The following is a 25,564-nucleotide window of genomic DNA, read 5'->3' as shown; positions in this document are numbered from 1 at the left end:
AGCGGGATGGAAGAAAAAAAAAAACTGATATCAGATTGTGTGTGTGTGTGTGTGTGTGTGTGTGTGTGTGTGTGTGTGTGTGGTGGGGGGGGGGGGCAGAAAGGCTCTTGATTTGTGCTGAGTCATTATTGTTCATCACAAATGGGAAACTGTGATTGGTTGACGGCAGCTCCAGGACGTGAGGTGACCCTTTGAATGTGGAAGTGTTTCACCAGATCAGATTTTTACCTGTTGGTGCACACGAACCGTCTAAGGATTCTTGCAGAACAGCAATTTTACACTCAACACAGGCTTACAGTAAATCCAGCTGTCCCTTCACACACAGAACACACACACACCACACACACACAAATGCAGCCTGTGAGTTGTGTGTACTCAGGTACAAGCGTGTGACACCCTGTGTTGTTTGCTCCCTCTGTTGGGACGTTGAGGAGAGGGCCAGCTGAGGTTGAAGATCCAGAAGAAACTGTTCAGCTTTCCAGTCTTGACATTTCAACTTTCAACGCTTGTGTTCTATGAATGAAAACATTATTTTGATGTGATAATGACCCTGAAATACATTGTTTTATGTTTGATGTCAGTAAGAAAGTGCTTGTAAACACGCCAGAAAGACTGGAGCAGGACATTATTAAGCTGTATTTATGAATTCATTTTTATTTAGTTGCAAATGTTAGATTATGTTTTAGTTTTCAGCACGATCAATTTAGTTTCAATTTCTATTTTGTAGAAACGAATGTCTTTCATTTTGTTTCAGTTTTAGTTATACTGAAATTGGACCTGCACCAGAAAAAAAACCCGTCTTGGCCACTTAGAGCAACATAGGACATCAACCTTGCTCTAAAAGACATAACCTTTTAAACATTTTCATATTTCACCTTTCAGTAGTGTTTAGGTTTCCATTAATAGTTGGAGATGTTTATTTACAATACATTACTTCTCACCGGTGACATTGTTCAAACATTCAGTGTTTCTGCAAACATCTGTTGAGATTTGGACCAGCGATGATATAATATTTGACTCACACCGTTCTATAAGAAGTAGTACTGATGCCTCGTAGAACATAGTTAATGCTTTCAGTCATGATGGACACATTTCATCAACTGTGTGTGTTGACGTTAAGGCGGTAACTTTCAATGACCCACATCGTAATCGCTTTTTAAACAGAATTATCAGTTTGAAAGGCTGCTGATACCAAGTGGAAACGGACACACAATGTAGCATTTGAACGTGCACGTGTGTGTGTGAGGACGTGCATTGCGTGAGTGTATGATTGCTATTGATATGGAAACCTCCGGAGAATTAACATTTTATAGCAGTTTATTGTCCAGTCTTAGTATTTTCCTGCACAAACAAATATTGTGTGAAGCAGTGTCTGTTGTCTTCTTTTTACTGCTTTGCTGCTTTATTTTATTATTGTTATTATTATGATATTTTATTTTATTTATTTAATTTCTAAGTTTGTTTTTAACGCATTGATTAGTTTTATTGTACTTTTTTATCAGGGTTCACATTTCACCTTAGTTTGTCTTGCTTTTGTTTTGCCTTACTGTTGAGTAATATATATCTTTTTTTCAAAGTTATTATTGAACCATGAATATGAACACATTTTAAAGATGTCAGTTAAAATAAATGTATGCTAACAGCAATTCTGAGCATCATTCATATTTAAATAATTAAACTTAAGTAAACATAAAATGCCGCCTGTGACCGTTGTGAAGCTGTTTGTGTGGAGCTTCTTACGCTCGTGTGTGGGTTCACATCAGACCAGTCGGGCCAGTTCCCCTCATGTCTGTCTGTTTGTCTCTATTAACCCCGAGCTGATGTCTATCTTCAACACAGCGTGCTATCTTCAGTGCATGACTCGTGACTTTATTGCAAAAGCAATGCTCTTATTATCATAATGCTGTTGTTGTTGTGCTGTGTTTGTAACTTTTACTAACTGGTCTCTTCATTTTTGCAATTGTCCCGCTTGAACACATTCAGCTGTCTTAGAAGGGGGATCCCTCTCTCTAGCACTTACATAAACACTTAATAAATGGTTTATATACCACAATAACACAGCAGATTTAAGAGTTCATTGACGTAATTGTCGACTGCGACAGCTCCTCCTGTGGGCCCCCACAAGTGGACGCTGGTGTATAAACAGATAATGAATGACAAAAAAAGTGAAACACAGATGTAATAGTTATATACAAAATACCTACATTGATAAACACTTAATATTTATTTAAATCTGCTTACAACTACATTATTATAAACCAAGTGTTTAGGAATCACTTCATCATAGGTTTTGTCCCAATTTTTCTTATGTTTTACGTTCTTAAAGTGTTTTTTCCTTTTCACAGGAGACGTATGTGATATCGGGCTATGCAAACAAGCTTGTCTTCACTTGACTAGATATGTGTGTGTGTGCTTGTGAGAATGGGTGTGATTGTGCGATACAATGTGCCAGTAATAAAGTCATCCTGGCCTTTAAAGTAGGTTTATGGCAGCGTGCGGCCTTCGCTCCAACATTATTACACCCTGTCGGGTCGGGAGAATACATTTCTCCATCTGTAAACTTTGAACTGGCTATCTGCATGTACTGTGTGTGTGTGTGTGTGTGTGTGTGTGTGTGTGTTGCCAAAAAAAAAAGGCAAGAATCAGTGATTGCATGTCCTTCATTAACAGAGTCATTGGTTAATGTGTCACTTGTACAATGGCAGCAGCACACACATACACACACTTGTGCTGGAGGAGAACGACACCCCGTCTGATAAGAGAGTTTTCAGGGCTTGTTCTCCCCTTAAGGGTTGTTGGAGGTTATGTACACTTCCACACATTGTCAACGTGCTCTCCTTCCTATATTGTGCTGACCCTCTCTCTGTGTTTCTGGCAAAATATGCCCGGAATGGGACAGTTTTGGTCCACTTTGCATTCTCTTTATCTCCCTACATGTTTGTTCTTACTTTAATGCAAATGCCTGTGAAAGAAATCAGAACCACTCGTCAGCTGAAACCATCATAGTGATTATAAAAATCTGGGACATTTGACAGCAAAACCAGAAATGTGTGACGGACTTTTAAGGCGTACTAACCTGTTGTTTGAACTTGAGATTTAAATCCAAGAAACATTTGGCTACCATGCAGATAAAATACTATGATTGCTCATAGAACAGCCTGTTATATAACAGGTTTATCCTAAATGCCACAGGCGAAGATTAGTTTAAGTCATCTCTTCTGATTTACAGCTTCTCTCCCAGCATTGTTTGAATTGTTTTCAGTCTCTGTTGACCGACAATTTCTTTTTTTCCTAATATGCCTGAAGATATACAAAAAGTTAACATTTGGTTTGATGAGAGATGTGGATAAAAGTGCTCTCAGGAAGGCAAATACTGACAACAAAAGTGATTGTATCACTCTGAAGAACTTTTGTTAACATTTTATGCATAAGTGTACTTTTGTTTGAGTGTTGCCACTTGCTCACACACTCAAGGAATGGCACTGTCGATCCAGACCAGTTCTTGAAATAGTCCCGAAATGCAACCTCTTGATTTTGGGTACATGGACACGAATGTTGGGGGGTATTTTTCGGGACGTTCAGGTAAAAAGTAATGCCAATGGAAAGTCAATAAGGATCTTTTTTCATGGTATACACCCAAACTAAATGCATCAACATGACAGTCAGAGCTAGTGGTGTAGTATTTAATTCCTAAAAGACACCTTATGGTGGACAGGAGGGGAGGCGGCTGAGTCCAACTTCCAACTAACACAAGACTTTCCAAAACCAGCCCGCTATTCGACACCTTGTTGTGGTTTTATGGTTGTCGTTTTGATGCCTCACCCTAACTATACAATCTCAAACGGTCATGTTGCCTAAACCTTACTTTTCTTTTTAACACAGAATTTCTTCCCGAAAATAATTTGTGAAAAATATGGACACATCCTTTCCCTGTACACAAAACCAATAGATTACATTTCCGGACTATTTCACAAACTGCCATGGTCTGTCGATCTACCACCTTGGCCAAGAAATATCTCAAACAATTGCCGGATGCATTCTGACTCAGACTATTATTATTTCTGGGCTGGCCCCTTTTGATTTCTGTAAATACATCCTCACACTCAAACACATGACTTTTCCCTGATTGTTGTCAATCATCACCCTTGGTCACACCCTCTGCCCTTTTATCCCTTGCCTTCCCTTTTGTCTTATTCCTTATCAGCTGAGAGAGAGAGAGAGAGAGAGAGAGAGAGAGAGAGAGAGATTGAAGGAGGGAGAAGAAAAGGTGGGGGGTATTACCTGTGCTGAGTGGCCCCACCTCTCTCTCTCCCCTCTGGCCATTGAGAACGAGTAAACACTAAACCACCTTTGCTAACCTCCACACTCAGACACTCAGACGCAGGCAGGCAAGGAGAGTCTCTTATTTCCGCCACGGCCTTTCAGCATCAACGAAGAGTGAATGGACTGAGAGAGAGTGAGTTCTAGACAATTGTGATTGTGAAAAGAGACATCACCACGAGCGAAGCGCGCCAGCATCTGCATCTTCTCGGCCTGCTCTGTCGATCTCCTCGCTCCTCAGTTTGGGATACAGGTACTGTGTTTGTGTCGACCCTCAATTGTGTGTCTGTCTTTTTGAAGGACTGAAATCACATCTTGTTTAAGTTTCTGTCAATAAGATTTTAGTATTTAACACAAAAAAAACTTCATTTGGTTGGTCTTGAAAATTCAGAAAGCTTGCCAGCAAAACTAAGCAACTCTGAAAAACTATTGGGGTATCTTTATGATTAGTACTCTTGTTTGACCTTATAATCCTTTCCATGACCAAACCTTACCGTCTTTTGATGGAGACATTTTGATGGAGTTTGTCTCCTCTCACGGAAGAAATCTGGCACACTGCTTCATCTGGATAGTTGGCAGACTTGTTCTGCCGCATTATCAGAGCCAAAGTGATTGGATGCAGAGGTACTTAAACCAATCAGTGATTAAAATGGAGACCAAGATGTCCTTACAGTGAAACCAGTGGAACCAGTGGAGTGGCATGGCATTGTATGTGTGTATGTGTGTGTATGTGTGTGTGTGTGTGTGTGTGTGTGTGTGTGTGTGTGTGTGTGTGTGTGTGTGCGTGTGTGTGTGTGTGTGTGTTTAGGGTGGGGGCGACTACATAGAGTGGCTTAGACTTCCGGGTTCTCTGTCATATAATGTGTGGACTTTCATCCTGGTGAGCCGAGCTGTTTGTTGTGTGTGTGTGTGTGTGTGTGTGTGTGTGTGTGTGTGTGTGTGTGTGTGTGTGTGTGTGTGTGTGTGTGTGTGTGTGTGTGTGTTAATGTCATTAATTCAAAATGCATTCAAGAGTCATTCTTTGGTGAGCCTGAGTAGTAAGTGAGAGAGTGAAGGATGCTGAAAAAAACGATGAGGCTATATGCAAATATTTTTGTCCTTTTTTATTGTTAAATGTGTGTCAAATATCACTGACTCTCTGGCTTAAATCCTGCCAGTTTCCCCTGATACAGACACACACACACACACACACACACACACACACACACACACACACACACACACACACACACACACACACACACACACAGAGGGGGCCACTAAAGCCTTTATCACGAGTGTGTGACACTGTCAACGTCAGAAGTAATTGTCTGAAACAATGTCTGAAATGGCCTTCAACAGGCTAGCTGATTAGCCTGAGGAATGTGTTTGCCTAAGGAAGAAAAGCTAGCGCCAAAGCTAAAGCAGCTCTTATGATTAGTAATAACTGCGAGGCTGTGTGAGGGGACATATGTGGCAATATTTTGTTGCAGCTGACCTTTCAATCCTGTCAGGCTTTCACATTGCGACGGAATCCAAAGCCCTTCTGTTTAGAATTAGCGCAATTACATTGAAGTTTGAATTGGTCAATATAAATGCTGTTATCTAAGTTGAAAAGAAAACGCAAAGACGTTTCTTTGTTAGATCGCTTAGCGTCTTAATCAAATTGTGGTGTTTTGAGTGGACAAATGTGAAGGTCCCGAAAGCAGGAGGGGGGGGAGATTAAATGAAGTGGAATCATCCCTCCGTGGTGAGTCGGGGTGGGCTGAAGGCGGGCACTCGGGCACTCCGTCTGACCTGAAATTCTTCAGGGCAGTTTCACTTTAAAGGGCTTTCTAGCTCTGAGGGAGGCCCCTGAACATTTTGTCCCCTCCCCTCTGTTCGTTAGTCTCTGTGGCTGCTCTCCATCTGGTCCCCCCCAAACACTCTCTCGCCACTATTTTCTACATGTCTCCTCACCTTCTCCCTCTCTCAGCCTCTGCACACCTTCCCTGTCCCCCCCCCTCCCTGCTGCTCCTCTTTGAGCATGGGTGAACCGCAGGAATGAAGGTGACAGGTACATGGATGGGAGGAGAGAAACAAGACCATGTTGAAACCGAGTATACGACTGGACCGCATACGGTCAATGTGCTAAATTGGGGCAAAGTTGTTATAGGGATAGTCAGCGGTGGTGTCCGTTATGTGAATTCTTGGATATTAAATGTTTGGTCGGTAATGATCCCAGTAGTATTTGTTTGTTGTGTAGACCGTGCCACCTTGAATTCATGAAGAAAACTGTTTTTCTTGCATGCCTTCATGGGAAATGAAGAATCAACTAGAAAGGTGATTCTTCATTCCGAGATTAGTGGTGGACAGACACAGAGGTCCACAATCACTCACTCACGCACACAAGCACACACATAACTGGTAGCCGCATGATGATCCTGGCGGAGATAAAAACTGGATAAAATTCGTAATGAATTAGAGTAAATGGGGGCCACATTTATTGCAAACTATATCAAAGCACCCATTAACAAATTCTTACACGACTCGCACAGAATAATCCAAGTATCCAGTTTTCCAGTCGTGTGCTCAGTACTTGCAGAAGTGTTTTAAATAGCAAGGTCTAAGCGAAGATGCAATTCGTTTTTTGTTAGTTGTACAGGACTTTGTCGTGGTGATACTTGGTATATGGTGCACGGTGATACATAAGCTCCTCAAAAAGCAAAGACGATGGGACATAAATCAGATATGTTGAGACACCATGATAATGCAGCTTCCTTCAAGGTGACTTCATGTCTCATTCTGCTTCATCCTGTCTTAGTCAGCATGCTGACAGTTGAACTGGCTGAACCACACTGTGAGGACATCATGTGTCCCGAAAGGATCAGTCGCAGTTATCACTTCTCTTCTTTTCATTGTTTTGTTCGTTTGTGGTCATTTAATGCAGCGGACTTCACGTGTGTGAATTAGACACTGGGACTAAATTTCCCTTGTTGTGCTTTATATTAATCATAAGCAAACAACTCTTTCTAATTACCCCTGCTCCACATTTTGAAGGATTTTATCTTGTATGTAATTTTTTGACACAGTAGAGTTGTATAAACTAAAATTAAGCAGTTGCAGATACCAAAAAACCACAGCAGGAAGCTTTTTGTAAAAAGCAGTTCTGCACTTGTCCGTGAGGAACTGCTGCAGGAAAACACAGTGTGGGACTCAACACCGTGGTGTACCTATCACTCCACAGAAACAAAACAGCGGGACCTCTGGTCTTGTGACACACTACTCATTTACTTATATGGATGACTTGTAATAGGAGAAGGCAGTCACACAGGCTCTCTGGCCGAGATACTGATTACCAGCCCCGTTTTATTGCTGACTTTATTCCTGCTTATTCACAGGTTTTGTCTATGTGGCAGATTCCAGTGTGTGTGTGTGTGTGTGTGTGTGTGTGTGTGTGTGTGTGTGTGTGTGTGTGTGTGTGTGTGTGTGTGTGTGTGTGTGTGTGTGTGTGTGTGTGTGACCCTGGCCTTTAAAGGGAACCAGCTTATCAGAGATAACCAACAAAGTATAATAAGCACACTCTTATGTGATTACTTATGATTTAGTTTGAGTTAAGTAAATGTGTTTCAGCTTGAATTGAATATGCATGGTTATAGCGTTAAATATAAGTCGTTAAAGTTTGATTCCCAGTCTGCCCTCATGAAACAAAACTCAATCAAGGGCAATGGTGATTTGATCCATAATACACACTATCTCTTTGAACTTAACATGAATTAAAAGCACAAATCTGGCTATATGATACTAAAAATAGTCCCTAAATAAAGCACAATTTCCGACTTGTTTGACTGTTTGAACTGCAGTGCCCGGTTATTTTAGGAATATACCGAAAACATGCTCTTGTGACTCAAAGATTTATCTGTTTTCAAAGAATGGGCTTTGGTTTGAAACCACTGGCAGTGTAGGGAAGTCAGAAAGTGACGGATTAACATCGCATTGTTGGTTTTCGTTTTTTTACGGGATTTGTTAACAGTAAGAAAGACATGGAATAACGGCAGCAATATCAGTTTGTGTCATTCATTCTTTAATATTTGAACGTAAAACCACAGGTGAGCGACAAATCAAGACCTGATTAATAACAATCAAGACAAATGGAGACCTAGTGCGTGTGATTTCATGTTGCGTTTCATGTTGCGTTTCATGTTGCGTTTGTGCGCCGGACAAATAATTTGTGAACTCATACAATGATTGAGGTGGCGACTGACGGTAAATGTTTTTACCGGTCTGGGTTCAACGGTTACCTGATGGACTGTGCGGTCACTGGAACACCTGAAGCCTCTGAGGCGTCTGTGTCCTGATTGGCTCTCACAAATGACTGACGGTTAATCTTTGATTCAGATTGACCCCCCTCTGCTTAGATTAAGGCCCGATGTTACTGATCTGTGATTCTGCTCCCAGACAACCTGCGCTTTTAAACTTTTGCACTCACTACACTTGTGCAAAATGCTACGAAAACACATACACACTTGCCTTCAAATACATATTTAACATACACACCTTTCCGGACACACCATTCAGCGATAATTTATATTCAGTCACTTCATCCAGTGTCATGGAAATGGCTTTGACAGTTTGATTAGTTGATTAAAGGTGCTACAGTCAATAATATAACGCTCTTATCATTTGTGCTTTAATCTCTTGTTTTTTGTCAAGCCATCATTCTCTGGTCTTTATGCTAAATAGACTTTCTTCTTGCCTGTTTACTCAGTCGTTAAGGAGTGGGGCCGGTTTCAATGGCAGCTGAAACTCAGCGCACTGTTGACCACACACTGTGACTTTCATCTCTCTCTCCCCCTCTCACCCCATCTGCTCTCTCTGTTCCTCACTCCCTCTTTTCTCCCTCTTTTCAGAGCGCTGAGGGGAGAGTTTTTTAAAACAGAAACTCTGTTTTTCTCTCTCTCTCTCTGTCGTCTCTCTATCTGCTCTCTTGACTGCCCAGGAAGGTGTGTGTTGTTTGCTTAAGTTAAGCTGTGCTAGGAACGCGTTCGCCGTTGTTATGTACAAAAAAACACACGCGCATGAACGAATACACACAAACACACACACACTTACACACAATTGTAGTCTTGTGCTGACATGACAAATCACTCTGGTGGTAACTCCCAGTCAGAATTTCCAAATGTCCGCTCAGGGCAAGACAACAACATGAGGAAGTATTCAAACTCCGGATTCCACGTTTCCTGCCGTTTTTCCAATTTCTGCAACTCTAAGCAGAAAACCTGTAAAACCCACGAAAACTACCTTTCCCATCAGACCCCTCTCCTCCCACTAACATCACCGAATGTGTCTTCATTGGTAACAGAGGAAAGATTTGCAGGGTTGTGCAACTGAAAAAAGAAAGCTGCTGCTTTACTGTGTGTGTTTTTTCAGTGGTAGAAGAAGTATTCAGATCCTTGAAGTGCCAACACATTTACGGAAAAGTATCATCAACAAAATATACTTATTCAGAAAAGAAATATCCCTGTGACTGATATCATTACGCATAGCATTATTAGATTACTAATACTGATGCATCAGTGCATACATAACATTTTACTGTTGTAGCTGGTTGAGGTGGAGCTAGTTGCCACTATTTTGTAAGGTATTTTAGTCTAGTGGTATCCAACCTGGGGGTCAGGTTGCTCTAAAGGGCCACTAGATAAATCTGAAGGGTCATGAGATGATTATGGGAAGACACATACACAAATCTGTATTCATTTTTGTCTGACTTTTCTGTAATCTTTCTTTTGCAAACACTTTGAAAAAGAAATGCTGTAATACAACCATATCAGAAGGGACATCTCTCTTGAGTGGAACTGCTTATAACTTGTAGACATCTGAAAATAAACAAATTTTTAAGGTATGATATGAAGTCACATTGTTGGGTGTTGTTTTGAAAACTCAACATTCAAAAGCGCCACTCCACTCCTCAACGATGGAGCACGCTATAGAGTGAATGAAGAGAGAGGCCGTCACTAGTGAGACACAAGGCCGTGAATCAGAAGAATACTACGTTATTTTCTGATTGTTTCCTCGACGGTTATGTTTAAAGCACAAATGAACACATCCCCACCTCCTTACAAACATGCAGGTAGGTGACAGATTTTGAATGAATGCAGCCCAATGCACGCCTCATCCTGCTGTGGCCTGTCTGCTCTCTCTCTCTCTTTAATCTTTAATGAATAATCAAAAAACATTTTTAAAATGTAAAATCCGAAAAGAAACTAGCAACTACAGCTCTCAGATAAATGTAGTAAACTAAAAGAAACAATATTTTCCACAATATTGAGTATGAAGTAGCATTAAATGGAAATGCTCAGGTAATTTTAAGCAATTAGTTCCTTTCCACCACCGGTATTTATATAAATGTTTGTATAACACAAAACCTTCTACTAAAATTCTTCAGAAGTATGGGCTGTGGTCCGCCCACATAGCACATATACACTCACACAAAGTACTGCTTTAGCTCCACCCTCACAAGCTCTCAGGCTTGCAGCTTTAGCTCAATGTGTGTGTGTGTGTGTGTGTGTGTGTCTGTGTGTGTGGGTGTGTGAAGGAGGCCGGCCTCCATGCTCAGTGCCCTGCTGTACCTGTCTCTCATGGAGGTGGACTTACACTCCCAGAGCAGGCGGGCCAAGCAGCGGAGCACTGTGGAGCAACAGCGGGTAGCTATATCCTCCCGTCTGACCGCTCTCAGCTTCTCCTTCCTCTTCTCTTTTCCACCAACATCCCTCTGCTGCCATGTCCCCCCTTAAGATTTCTGCTTTGTTTCACTCTCACTTCCCTCTCTCTATGACCGTCTTTGGTTTTATAGGGGCTATCCTACCTTAAATGACTGTGTGACTCTGTAAAGATTATTTTGAAACATTCATTTGAAAAAAAATTGAAAGCAGGCTTGAATAGTATTTTGCATGTGTGTGTGTGTGTGTGTGTGTGTGTGTGTGTGTGTGTGTGTGTGTGTGTGTGTGTGTGTGTGTGTGTGTGTGTGTGTAATGTATTTGCAAGCATTGTTTCATTTATCCTCTCCTGCTGCCTTGTGACCCTGTTGTCAGGGGCTGCTGGGTAGTTGAGTCCAAAGCTAAGATGGCGGCTTCCTTCAGCCTGTTTTGTCCAGCACACTGGATCAGTGTCACTCAGGAAAGAACAGCAAACTAAAAGACGCATTGTTCCTTACTGTTGAACACACAAGCAGACTAACCTGCACTAAACTGGGAGCCAAAGAAGAGGTGTGTAGGCTTACAAACTTCTGACTAAGAGGAGCACATGATAGTGGTGTTGGTTTAATGTCAGGTCAGCGACATGAAGAATAACACATGCTCTTCCTCTTTTTTGGATGTAGGGAACTTCAATATTCTGTGCCTCGTTTGCTTATTTGAGGGAGAAAGATGGAATTTGCCGGCAGTAGTCAATCTGCGTTTATGGTATAATTCAGAAAGCCAGTAAAAGCACTTTTGTCTGCTCATAAAGCAATCCAGTCAGCAATAACATGCTGTTAATACGTAGAGAATCAGGTGCTCCCATCAATCATAAACACAATGTAATGGACAATCTCCGCAGCAATAACTGGAACACTTTAACCCTGTGGTTGGCGCAGTTACCCAATCAAATCTTTGCTCCTTAACTTCCTCTGCAGTGTGCATGCCAGCCAGCTCTTCTTTCCTGCGTTACGCTGAGTTCATGACCTTTGACCAGGTGAACTCTGGGAAGGTCTGTGTGGGTTATGTTTTACCTATTTTCTGCTGGCCGTTCCTGTTGTGCCGCAAACAAAGAGAACACATAGGTTTCTAAAATCCTATTTTTTTTTACATAACGGATGTACGTCGACTGTAAATCTTTACACCCTCTGCGGCTGTGATTTGTGTTTGTCACGGTTAATCATCTACCTGTTGCTGCCTCAGTTTCCTTAATCTCTCTCAGCCCCCCCACACACACGCACACGCGCACACACACACACACACACACACACACACACACACACACACACATGCTCGCATTCGCCCATGATTGCATACACCCAAGTATAAGGTCCAAGGTTTGTGAGTGGTGGAGATTTTCAAACAAATGATTGTCTTTTTGTCACTTTATAATATTCTGTATTTCTACCACACACACACACACACACACACACACACACACACACACACACACACACACACACACACACACACACAAACTCACTATTCTCATTTTCTTAATAATATGCGAGCGAAGAGAGGTTATAAAAAAACATCAGAGTTTCACATTGCTTCTGACACACTGAGTGCTGTGGTTTCCTGAGTCTCTCTTAGGAGGGAAAAACCTGAGGAAGTTAGGAAAATCTCCAAGTGCTCAAAAGCAGAAATAGGTTACAGCTACGCCTAACACTGAATATATCGTATTTTTGACATTCACAAAACATCCAGTCACTGAAAAGGAGTTTTTTAAGAGTCCTAAACTGACTTCAGCACTCTGCTATACAGAGTGTCAACCTCGCATAGCTCCTTCTTTTTTTTTTTATCACCTAGCAGAACTCCCAAAGCGAATATTGTCCTCCCTTTGTCATCAGCCTAGCAAGATAAGGCTGATAAGAGATGGAGTCATGTTAGCACTTCACACGGTAGAAGGAACAGAGGGAAGGCAACACAGACAGAAGTAATAGCATAAAACACTGTTTATAATGAGACCTGCAGAATATGTCTCTACAAACTACATGTAATAATAACTGATTTCTGAATATAATCTAATGTCAGCTTGACTTTTGTCCCCATGAAAATCTTGACAGAGTCTTTGGCGCTTGGACTCTACGGGGAGATTTGTTATCGAGGGGGGTCTGCCCTGAGCAGCAGCAAAATGAATCCCCCCCGTGGAGTCCAGAATGATGAGTTGATGAAGCTGATGAATCTGCGCAGATTGGGCGGAGATGGGGCGCGTAGTAGCAGCATGAACATACTGAAGATAGAGAGACAGTCATATTTAAAAAGAGAAAGCAGCAAGATGATAGGCTAACCATGTAATGATGTCGCTGTGCTATTGGATTGAGGAAACCAGCTGATCTAAACAGCTGATATCATGATTGAAACCCCCGAACAATGACAGCGAGGAAAACAGGAGTGAGCATGCATGAGGAGAGAATGGCAAACTACAAGACTAAGCATACGAGAGCATTGTCTTCCTGTCTGAACTTGCGCTAGAACTTCATAAGGAGGAACAACATCCTGTCCTCCCACACTCTTTTTTTGGTGTGTTTCTTTCCTCTTTGTTTTCACCTAAGTGTCTTCTGCACATATCAGGAAATTGAGATTTATCTATCTTTAATAGATTGCTTTAACCAGAAATATATTTAATGAATAGTGAACAGGTGTGTATGTGTGGGAGAGTGGAATATTGGGTGAACTCATATGAGTGTGTGTGTTACCATGGCTGCTCGGCTTAATAGCGTTTTACCTTTGTTGACAGCCTCGCCTATTTCCATCAAAGTCCGGACAATCCTGTGACGCACAAAACGCGCACACTGCCTGCCCAACTAGCAAGAGGTTGTTTTTTTATTTGGCCTATTTGCTTACATGACGTTTGGTCTGACAAAGTGTAGTTTGCTTTGTACTCTGCTGTGATTGGCTACCCGGGTGTTGTATACCGCGTGGAGATTTGGGGACTTAAAATTCAGTGGATTTTTCCTTTCTGAATGCTGGCAGTGTTGGAAATTAACAGAGTAAGAGGTTTATGCTTGGGAAGCCGATTTCTGATTGTTCTCTGTTCCTCTTATAGGGCTGCAGCCCTTAATGAAGTGGTGCACACACATAAACACACACACACACACACACACACACACACACACACACACACACACACACACACACACACACACACACACACACACACACACACACACACACAAGGAAAAAAGCTGCGCCCACACACTGTAAAACACTCATGATAAAGAAGTTAAAAGTCCAACACCCTCTTGTGGTGAATGCGCAATAAATTCATGTTTAAGACGGATTAATGTGCACAGCCTTTTGTCACAGTCTAAGGGGTTATATTTACACAAAATTCCTCATATAGCTTAACACCAACTTGGCTAACTTACTGCTGACACAAACACACACACATAAAGACACACACACAAAAACTTAATGAGCATGTGATCTAGTCGTACTCACTGAACCTTGAGCTGGAGGTTTCAGGGTTTACAGCCCTTCATGCTCTCTGATAGGGGTCAGAGGTCAGTGAGGGATCTGAAGAACTCAACAAAACAAGGTTGTAAAACCACTGATAGGGCAAGGTGCCCTGGGGATTTATGGGTGTTGTATTTTTTCATTGTCCAAGTCATTATGGGCATTGGTTAGTTTGTTAGCTAGGCAATCTTGCATGTGATTTTGCCTGCAAATTGATAATCAACAAGCAGCCATATTATGTTTATTTCTTGGAACAGAGACGTTTTATAAGATGGCTTCTGAATATGACCATGTTTTCCTATTTTTCTTCCTTTGTGTGTTCCTTGTTCCCTCTTTGAAAGCAGTTGTGGTTGATACAATTCACTGTAATTTGATCAACCTGTTTTTCTTTGTCTTCTGTAGGGCCCAGATCTGATTGGATGGTTTTGTCAGAATGACAGCCGAAGATCCTGCTTCCTCCTCGACCATGAGCAATAACGCTGCCCCCACCAAACCCTCCCAGCCCTCTGGGGCCTCCCACCACCCTCTTCATGGACAGATCAACACCACTGAGGGAGTTGTGGGTGCTCCCAATGAGGCTGCACTGGTATCCCTGATGGAGCGTACTGGCTACAGTATGATCCAGGAAAATGGTCAGCGTAAATACGGCCCTCCTCCTGGTTGGAATGCTGCATCTCCACCAAGGGGATGTGAAATCTTTGTGGGCAAGATCCCACGGGACGTTTATGAGGATGAGCTGGTGCCAGTGTTTGAGTCTGTAGGACGCATCTATGAGATGAGGCTGATGATGGACTTTGACGGGAAGAACAGAGGGTACGCATTTGTGATGTACACAGAGAAACACGAGGCCAAGCGGGCGGTACGCGAGCTCAACAACTATGAGGTGCGGCCTGGCCGATTGCTCGGGGTCTGCTCCTCCGTGGACAACTGCCGTCTTTTCATTGGTGGCATCCCCAAGACCAAAAAGCGGGAGGAGATCCTGGAGGAGGTCTCAAAGGTGACAGAAGGGGTACTAGATGTGATAGTTTATGCCAGCGCTGCAGACAAGATGAAGAACAGAGGCTTTGCCTTTGTAGAGTATGAGTCGCACCGTGCAGCCGCCATGGCTCGCAGGAAGTTGATGCCCGGACGGATTCAGCTTTGGGGACACCAGATCGCAGTGGACTGGGCAGAGCCGGAGATTGATGTGGACGAAGACGTTATGGAGACAGTGAAGATCCTCTACGTCAGGAATCTTATGATGGAGACCAGTGAAGAGACGATCAGACAGGTGGGACAGGCTGACTGTTCAGTTTAGAGGTTTCACAATGCATGCTTTTATTGGGCTTAACATTCTTAACCACCCATTTCTTTGTCAACCAGGTCTTCAGCCAGTGGAATCCTGGAAGTGTTGAACGTGTGAAGAAAATACGTGACTATGCCTTTGTCCACTTTACCTCCCGGGACGATGCTGTCATGGCCATGGACCACCTCAACGGCACAGAGGTGGAGGGGTCCTGCATTGAGGTGACACTCGCCAAGCCAGTTGATAAAGAGCAGTACTCGCGCCAAAAGGCCTCCAAGGGAGCTTCTGCCACTCCAGAGCCTGCTCCACAGAACTACGTCTACCAGTGTGATCCCTACACATTGGCCTACTATGGTTATCCCTACAATACCCTCATTGGACCCAACAGGGACTACTTCGTCAAAGGTTAGAATTAATTCTTACTGCGTTTGTACCAGTGATGATCAGTTGCAGGAGCCACAGTGTTTCTCTGAAAGCCATCTATTTTTGTAAATAGTGGTGGTAGCAGAAACTCAATAGGCCAATGCACTGCTAAAGGCCTCATAATGACATCCATAAGATGCTAATGTAGGAACAATGACTCCATCAATAGGGAGCTATGATTTTTAGATGGTCATAATGACTAAAGTAATAATGATTTCATCTTTGATGACAAGATTGTCAATTGACAAAAGATTTAAAATATGAAATTGATGAAGGTTTGTGGTTTAAAATCTGAAACTTGTTGTTAAAAGCAAAGACAAAACAAGGTGATGGACCAATGAATGCTAATTCCATTACTTTTGATTGATTGATTAAAGATGGTCTTTGGGTGAAGCAGGAAAATCTATTTGTCTTTCAACAATCATTGTGTTTTGGTTTTCTCTCCAAAGGATCCCCAATGATACAGAACAATGGTAATCTCTCACATCCTTATTCCTACTTATTCCTTCAATGAACAATGACTTTTCTTGCCATATGACAAACTATACGTTTTCTAACACCATCCTTTTCCCGCTATGCTGTCACCTCCCATTTCATGCTGGTTTATTGCAGAGATCACAGCAAAGCTAAGAACGTCTAGGAATGCCATAAACTTGAATAACTGCATCTAATTCAAGAGTCAGAGCAGTGCTCAGAAAAAAGACTAAGCTAGACCAAATAACTCCTAAAAATCCTGAGCTCAGAACAGATATTGTTGAGAAATTTCCAGTAAATACTGCACTTTGTAAGCAGATTTTTGCATTAAATTAGAGCTAAAGGACTCTTCTTGCTGCCTCAGTCCTGATATTGTGGTAGGAACTTTCAAAGAAGTTCTAAACCCATGATAAAATTTTGCCTTACATGTCGCCCGACACAACTTTCAGTATAAGCTGCCCCTTCTGCCCAAGTCCAAACCACAACCCCTGTCATCATATTACTTTAATTGTATTTTAAGCAGGTACTGTGCGAGGTCGTGGTCGTGCTGCTGCAGGTAACCGTACCCCTGGACCACGGGGGTCATACCTGGGGGGTTACTCTGCCGGTCGTGGCATCTACAGCCGCTACCATGAGGGCAAGGCCAAGCAGCCCGAAAAGCCCTATGAGCTGATGCCCAGTCTGGAGCTTGCTGCCTCCGTCAACTCCGTTGGCATCAAACCTGGCACAAGTCAGTGAGATAGATATATCCACCCATGTCCTTGCCCACCTCAAAAGCCTTTATCAAACCTTCCAGCTCATAATTTTCTGTCTCTCTCTCCTGTGTGGTTTGAGGAACGTTTTGCAAATCAAGATTATGGCCGTTGCTGGATGGTCAGGCACAAAAGGACTTCCTTGTTTACAGTAAAGAATAATGACATTACATATCTGTCCTTTCTAGCATGACCAGAAAGTAACTGCTATAATTTGTTCTTCATTCTTTCCTTTTCCCTCTATATCATAAATTTGTCTTACCTGGTGTTCAGACCAAAAACAGCACTGTTTTAAAAGAGCACAAGGGGCTACCTTGATAACAGATCACTGTTGAGAAGATGAAATGTGTTTAAAGGCTATCAGACACTGAAACATTACGCTGTGGTTTCAGAATTTTATCCTCTGAAGTAGCAGTCAACAGTAGAAGTGACCTGGTCACTTTACAAAGTAATCTACCTGGAACATATTTCAATGGCCAACGCAGAGCCTTGCCAGAAGCCATCACATTGGGTTGAGGCAAAAGCTTTATGCAGATGAGATTTATTTTCTTTCGCTGCACCTCATGCATTGGTTTCCATGACCTGAATAATGAAGCCATGTTTCTTGAGGCAGTGCTGTTGTCTGTCTGAACATGGCCATCGGTATGTGGCGACCAGTTCTTTCCCACAATCTCCTTTTACACATGCATTCAACTCCAATTTCTTACTGAGGGGTCGTTTATAGTATCTTGAATGTAAAAAAGATTTACTTTTTAGTTTTACAATATGAAGTTATTTTTAAACATCAACTCAATGAGGTTAATTCACTGAAGGAGCAGCTGCTTTAGCTTTGTTAGTGTTACGACACTTTCAGTCAATAACGGAGTTGAAATGCAAAACGCAAATGCAAAACTTCCTATTGTGTCTATTCTATTCTGATCACTTAAAGAATGATACCAGTGTCATGTATGGTGGCAGCCCATCTACTGCTGTACAAATTTAGTCTACATGATCATGATTTGTAATTTTTTATATGAAGTTTACGGTGTAAAGCATAGAGTTAAATTAGCTGCCGTCCCAACAAATAAGAAATATGACCATGAAGTTGTATGGTGTTTTCTTTTTTTAAGGACTATTTCCTTGTTCTTTCTTCCTTCTTTCCTGCCAGTAAGCAGAAGGAAATGCAAATGCAACGAGGGGGCGAAAAGAAACTTAAACACAAGAAAGGCCTGATGTTTATGTTGGTGGATCATTTATATTCCAAATTTTAAGTATGTTTTTGTACATTAGAATAATGAAAGGTAGAAACTTCAATGATAGAAAAATCTAAATGTGCACACTGGTATTATTCTTTATTCTTCAAGTGTATTACTAACAGATTGTTTTTTCAAAATATTAACGTCATGTATTCGGTGATCAGAGGTCCATATCGTAAAATGGACGTTCTTCATGCTCCTTCTAGAACAGGTTGACCCCAATCTCGAGCTCTGTTTTTAGTCTGGGTGGAATCACAGGATCCCCACCAGATTGAAAGGACTTTAGTCCATCTGAAACAATGACAGACTTTGTGCTCACTCTCTGTGTGTGTGTGTGTGTGTGTGTGTGTGTGTGTGTGTGTGTGTGTGTGTGTGTGTGTGTGTGTGTGTGTGTGTGTGTGTGTGTGTGTGTGTGTGTGTGTGTCGGAGCACTGAGGTTAATCCACAGTTGAGCACCATCGTAATCCGAATCACAACGCCAATTTGTGTAACTTATTATTTTTTCCCTTCTTCAGTAAATGATTTCCTTTAACCTCCATTGCTTTAGCAGTCCCTCCTTTCATTCAGATCTAAGTATGCTTGTTTCTGTTTATGCACGGGTGCATGTACATGCTATTATTTCTTGTAATATAATTGCAAACACAACCATCTCTTGCTACACTCTGTTGTTTGCAGCGGTCCCGTCTGTCATCCAAGCTCTCACTCATTTGTCTCTTTATGTGCAGTGGCGTTGCCGACTCTGGGTGGGCAGTACCCGATGTTCAGCACGGCTCCTGCAGCCAAGCTGATGGAGGATGGGAAGGTGCACACAGTGGAGCACCTCATCAACCCTCTGGCCATGCAACACCCTGATCACAACACCGCTACTGCTGCTGCCACCGTCCTACCGGCGGTCTCTACCCCTCCACCTTTTCAGGTGTGCATTATGACATCGTTAGAGGTTTCATAGATACATTTCTTTTTTTGATTTATGCTGATAAAGATGTAAAATATCCAGCGCCATGGATAGGGCATGTTGCTTGATGCAGTACACAGGGCTGCATTGGTACAGCATCATACAGTATCTATGGGTCAGCTTTTACACCAATTTGTTTTATAAAGCTTAAAAGAGTACTCCTTAATTAGATTGCACTATTACATAGTTATATCAAATTAACTGTAGCAGAACATCATTTTTTAAGTATAAGACTGGAATACGTTGTTAGAAAGACTATGAACCTGAAAGTCTTGTAAGTGACGTCTTTCGCTTAAGCTAAGATGCGTGTTTTGTTGCAGAATGTACTCACACAAACAACAAGTCTTGCTTGTTCTTTAGCTGCTTAGCTGATAAAAACAGTCGCTGGATGAATCACAGGTAAGAAAACTTGACATTTGTGCATGGACCATAGCTAAGTTACCTAGCTAGCTAGCAAGCCAAGGTAACGGCCGTGTTGGTGACGCCCATTGTGCGAAACGAGTGATGATCTTTTTTTTTTTCACACACCGACCAGTAAACGGCAAACCTAAGACAAAACTGCGACTTTCTTGATTTGGAAAATTATGTTTTACATTGACCAACATCATATGTGTCATTCATGGCAGAATTTAAACGATCCAATATTATTATATTTGTTTCTCGCCATTGGCTACTGTAAATATTTTTTCACGAAATAAGGCATTGAGGTAAACCGGACAAGGCGTGACTTAGCCCTCCACGCAACTCTGCAAATGTGTCTCTAGCCGTAAACACAGATGAGGAGCGGATTACAGAGTTATGGTGGACTCACTTCTTTCAAACTCCACACACCCATTACCATTTTATGTGTCAAATAAGTGTAGTTCAGTAAAATGAACAATAGTGACGTTCCAAAACTGATTACATGACACACAGAAAGTATTCTTACTCGAGGAACTTTATGTCAGCTTAAAGTCAGAACTCACAAATGAATGATTTCATTTAATGAATGTACTTCATGCTTTAGAAATCCTCATATTCACCATAGTCCTCTTTTTCATGCATTCCCCAGGGCCGTCCCATCACTCCGGTCTACGCCATGGCCCACAACGTTCAGCGCATCCAAGCTGCCGGTGGCCTGTACGGAGCTGGATACATGCCCATCACAAACTACGCTGCCAACTCAGCGGCTCTGGCTGCTCTGCAGAAGAATGCGGCAGTGGCGGCTGCGGCGTACGGCGGGTACGCAGGCTATGCGATGCCGCAGGCCTTCCCCGCAACAGCCTTCCAGCTGCCCATCCACGATGTCTACCAGACGTATTGATTCCGGGGGTCAGACCTTGTGAAAGAACGACAAGGTTACCCTGTGACTGAACCGCCACCACCCCCACCACCACCACCACTACCACCCCCACCACGTCTGTCCCATCGTACAGAAACAGAACTTGAACATCAAAAAGCTCTAAAGGAATGTTGTTTTTAAGCAAATATCTAGAAAACAAACAATGACCTACTGGTTTCAGTATATCCTGGACCCAAGGCAACAATATGACAGCATAACTGATTTATAACACACATGGAGGCCAGTCCACTTACTGAGTAAAACCCACCTGCATGTGGTGACCATCATCCCCCGACAATAATAACAACCACATCTCTGTCTTGCTCTCTCTCAATCTCTGTGTCTCTGACCCCTGCCATCGTGTTGCTAAGGCAACAGAAACACTGAAGGTACATTCAAGTATTTATGCTGAGAAGATACATATTAAAGGTTTTACTCTCTGTAGGTTTCCCTTATTAGTGGACTCATTAGTGGACTCATGTAGCAGTAAAGATAGACCTTCACACTGACAAAAGATTTTATAAGGTGGGGCTGAAAGGAAGGAAAAGTTATTCGAAAGAAAGTAAAAGTACATCAGGAACTACTGACAGAAGACGATGCCGTTGAAGACAACTGTTTTTGGATATACTAATGTTTTATTTTCATTAATATAGAGTATTTTAGCCAATTCTACATACTGTAGGTGATGCTGTCCGTCCATGCTGGTTGAATGTGTAAGCTTCGAATATGCCTGTATGGTACCTTTTTTTTTGGTTTATGTAGTTTTATTTGTGTTTTGCTCGTTTTAAATGAAGGTTTCTGAGTGCCGTGTTCATTTGCTCATGATTAGTCTGCTTGGTTTTTTTTGTGCGTCTCCTCTTTCACTTCTGGAAACATATCTTGGTTTATTTGAAGAAAAAGTCGCCATGCTGAAGAATATTTTTGTGGCAGATTCCTTCCGAGAGAAATAAAAACTGGAATGCTTCTGTCAAGATGACTTTATCCATAAGCCTGATCGACAGCGACACCTGTGTGCATGGAGAGAAGTTCCAATCACCAAAAAACTGCGCTGACAGGGGACTGAACACAAGTTTTTTTTTTCTCTCCCTTACGTATTTCTTTATATTGTGTTGTTTTTTACTCTTGAAAGGTGAACAAATATGGAAAGAAATGAGAGACACTTTTCTACGTGGACCAGAAAACTCTGACACCTAAAGCTCTCCCGCCAATGCCAACCAAAAAACTCCACACACTCCGGTCTCCTGATAGTAGAAAGATCACTGTGCTCAACTAGGGTGCCTTATATCTGCACACTCTACGTGCTCCCTTGTGCTTTTCACTGTGCCTTTCATAACGATGTGAGGCCCACTGTGGTTGGCATAAAGAGAAAAGTTTTTTCCTTTCATACTTCAAACAATTTGTGGTATTGCTGTATTTTGGTGAGGTTTTCAGTCTCTTGTCTGAGGTAACACTCTGTGTGTCCGGCCTCCTTCTCATTTCCTGTCCTCCAACCGTGCTTGGCTGAGGTGCACTTAAACTTATTTATAAAAGGCAAGAGCTTGTGACTACCAGATGAAGAAATGTTCAATTTGGGCCAGTTTGGCATTTATCAATTATTATTGTCTGACAGAGGTTTTCCTCGCAGATAAAAGCATAAAAGAAGAACCCTCGTTGATGTTTAGTAGGCACTTTTTAAACTGTGCAGTGTGTAAAAAACGTGTTATGTTGACCGGAGCAATACCTCGCGCTGTAAAGTACGAGCAGCCTTGCAAGTATTTGCTATTACCGACGAATGTAACGGATGCAAGCAGCTGCTGATCCTGAAGTCGCACTCCACAGCAGCCTTCTTTATAAAAGAGAACCGAAAACATTTGTGTACTAGATTGTATTTTTAAACCACTTTTTGGTAGTTGTTTTTATTCTCTGCTTTAAAGAGCCTATTTTATTTGCTTGTTTTCCATCTTCTCCACAGATTTTTGACTACTTTTTAAAAACACAAACTAATATCATAACTTGAATGTCCGAGTCGATAAATGAAAAGATTGATTTTCCACAGCAAGACATATTTGTCTCACCTCCCTTTGTCATCTACTTTTTTGCTTCTTCTCTCTCCTCTGAAACTGGATTTTTATGTAGAAAAAAAAACTGCTGACAACTGCTTTTATTATTTTCTTGTATGATGACAATAAGTCAGGATATATTTAATATATATGCATTACGTGTTTTGTCTATGAAGTGAGAAGAAAAGGTATAATATATTCTGAAACATATTTCCTTTCCTCATCTATACCTTGTTTAGGGATTTTAAAAAAAAAGTAGAGAAACATTTTTTTTTTTTTTTTTTTTTTTTTTTTTTTGCCAAAGTGTCCAATAGTTTTGAAACCGTTTAAGGTAATTGTGTTTTTGTTATTGTGTGTCATGTTCTGTTTGCTATTTTGTACTTCATTTGGTGTTATGAGTGGGAACACAGAGACCTTCTGGTTTAGCTACATAAAAAAAAAAATTGGTGTCAGCTAAAAACGTATACTGGTCCATCTCGGTGTTCCAACCTGTGTCTTTGAGCCGTTGCAGCTAAACCGATAAAGGTCTGATCATGATTTAGCAGCCATCACAACTTCATGTGTTAGACGGCAGAGAACCTGTTTCTAGCTCCCACTCAAAACACCCGCTTTTCTTTCTATTGCCTGAATTTCACCGACATGACGGACACGGTATTAACTCCTGCTCCTTGTGTCGGTGGGTTTGACCTTTATATGCATAGTTTTAACGTAGGTGTTGCCATTTAAACTCTTCCTAGTGTGTGCCTTATTGCCAAGATGTGCCCTATGCTATACCTTTGTAGGCCTATGCAGACTGTTTTCTTTCTGAAGGTTTGTTTAAAAAAAAAAAGCTTGTTCTGTATTGTTATATTTATAGTGATAAAGTAGATAAATAAAGCATTTTCAAAAGGATACACCTGCTTCACATTCATTTTGTTGATGTACCCTTTTGTTCAAACACATGAGTCAGCTTTTAGATTAAACCGCACAACCAGGAAGTGCTAAAAGGGTCTGAAGTGTCCTGGAAGGTCCTCAGCCAGAGAACTTTGTCGCCGACCTCTGTGAATGAAAACCCATCCCTGACCCGACACATCAGCTACGATTAAGCAATGTGTCTCACGATCGGGAGAGGAGAGAGAGAGAGAGCACAGTGCTGGGAGAATGTTTCATAAACTTCTCTGTGGCGGGTCCACTTTACTCTAGAAACATGTTGTACCCGAGCTTGGAGTTCAGGGAGGCTTTAAAGTAGCCTTCAAACTGCAGTACAAAGTGTACAAGAGGGCAATCAGTTACATGGAGGACCTTTCAGCTAACTGTTTTACCGCTAAAATGTGGTGAAAGGTTAATAAAACAACCTGCTGAACGATCCATATATTGATGATACTAAATCTTATTTTTTAATAGCAGCAACATACCAAGAAATAAATGTCTCAAGTTAAATCAGGTTCTTTGGATATAAACTCAGCTTCTTCTGTGCACATGCGTGCAATGATCAACTTGCTAGTTCCCACAATAAACATTTGTATTTGACCATTTATGAACATGCATGCAATTAGGCAATAATCAGAGAATGGTAGAATGCTTAATGTTTTGTAAATCCCTCAGTGGTGATTAAACTATAACCAGAAGCACCGTTTTAATGGTGCATCACACAAATTGTGGCACATGATGGCACATTATCTGCTTTTAATAATAGGAAACATTGTTATCAATATTGGTGGTTCTGGCCCAAGGGCTTTGTTCTCCACGCTTACTACAATCCCATGTGGTGGTTTGTGACACAGCCCACAGCTGTGTGCTCATGATCAGTGTATGTTTAATAAAATGTTAAAGACATGAGGCAAGAGCGAGTTTATTTCTCGAGATGATCATCTCCAACATACCGCCTTAATGAACACATCAACACCACCCCTGCTTTATCATCACGTACTGATGGCAAGTAAATTATTTTAAACCAAGTAAAAAACCTGAGTCAAATTCTTCGTATGTGTACCATACATGGCCAACAGAGCTCATTCTGATTAAAGAGACATTATGCTGTCAGAGTGGACTTTTACATTTAAGACAATATTGCCATCTGGTGGTAAACTCACATCATCAGACAGGGTCAAACAGTGCATGTTTCCACTGGCAGCCATGTTAGCTCAACAGTCATCAATGCAGATAAGTAGAAACACATTTAGTCTTTCTTGTGGATACATAAATATAATTCATACAAATATGAATTCACCACGTGCAAAATGAGAAATGATCCTATGAGTATTGAGACAAATATTGCCATTTATTTAGCGAAGACCAAAAAAACAATACATAAAAAAAAAAGTCCATCCAAGTAATTTCACCTGGATTTCTGTTCTTCAGTGTGTGTAGCAGGGGAAGTTTTCTGCATGCATGGAACATTTTCACATATCTATTTTTATTAAAGTGTGTCTGTCTGTTATTCATGCTTTTATGTGAAAGCTGTTCTGCTTTATCTGTGATGCGTTTGTGCTTTTTTATTTTTATTTAATACCATTACTAATCCTACAAAGGATATTTTATTCCCATTTTGTTTAAAAACGCAATAAAAGGACAAAAATGGTAGAAATATCCTTAAAACAATGTCCAAGTTGTGTTTAGCAAACTTGCAC

The 25,564-nt window shown here is 41.5% G+C and overlaps 1 protein-coding gene across 8 annotated transcripts in view; it reads left to right on the top strand.

Moving 5' to 3' along the window:
* Window positions 1-23,834, top strand: part of rbm47 (RNA binding motif protein 47) — a 34,485-nt gene extending 10,651 nt beyond the window's left edge. For 3 of the 8 annotated variants that reach the window (XM_054603948.1, XM_054603945.1, XM_054603946.1), the window contains 6 exons: window positions 14,874-15,741; window positions 15,834-16,161; window positions 16,629-16,652; window positions 17,174-17,383; window positions 19,366-19,556; window positions 20,647-23,834. In XM_054603948.1, the coding sequence (XP_054459923.1) occupies window positions 14,905-15,741; window positions 15,834-16,161; window positions 16,629-16,652; window positions 17,174-17,383; window positions 19,366-19,556; window positions 20,647-20,898 (1,842 nt within the window). In that variant the 5' untranslated portion in view covers window positions 14,874-14,904 and the 3' untranslated portion in view covers window positions 20,899-23,834. Of the gene's footprint in view, window positions 1-4,314; window positions 4,574-10,872; window positions 10,983-14,873; window positions 15,742-15,833; window positions 16,162-16,628; window positions 16,653-17,173; window positions 17,384-19,365; window positions 19,557-20,646 lie in introns of those variants that run through there. The other 5 variants (XM_054603943.1, XM_054603947.1, XM_054603949.1 and 2 more) reach the window with 5 other exon arrangements.
* The last annotated feature ends 1,730 nt before the right edge of the window (window positions 23,835-25,564 follow it).

Source organism: Anoplopoma fimbria, chromosome 9 (genome assembly GCF_027596085.1).
Source record: "Anoplopoma fimbria isolate UVic2021 breed Golden Eagle Sablefish chromosome 9, Afim_UVic_2022, whole genome shotgun sequence".
NCBI classification, from domain to species: domain Eukaryota; kingdom Metazoa; phylum Chordata; class Actinopteri; order Perciformes; family Anoplopomatidae; genus Anoplopoma; species Anoplopoma fimbria.
The sequence above is the reverse complement of the archived record's forward strand: the minus strand, read 5'-3'. Positions and strand labels throughout refer to the sequence as shown.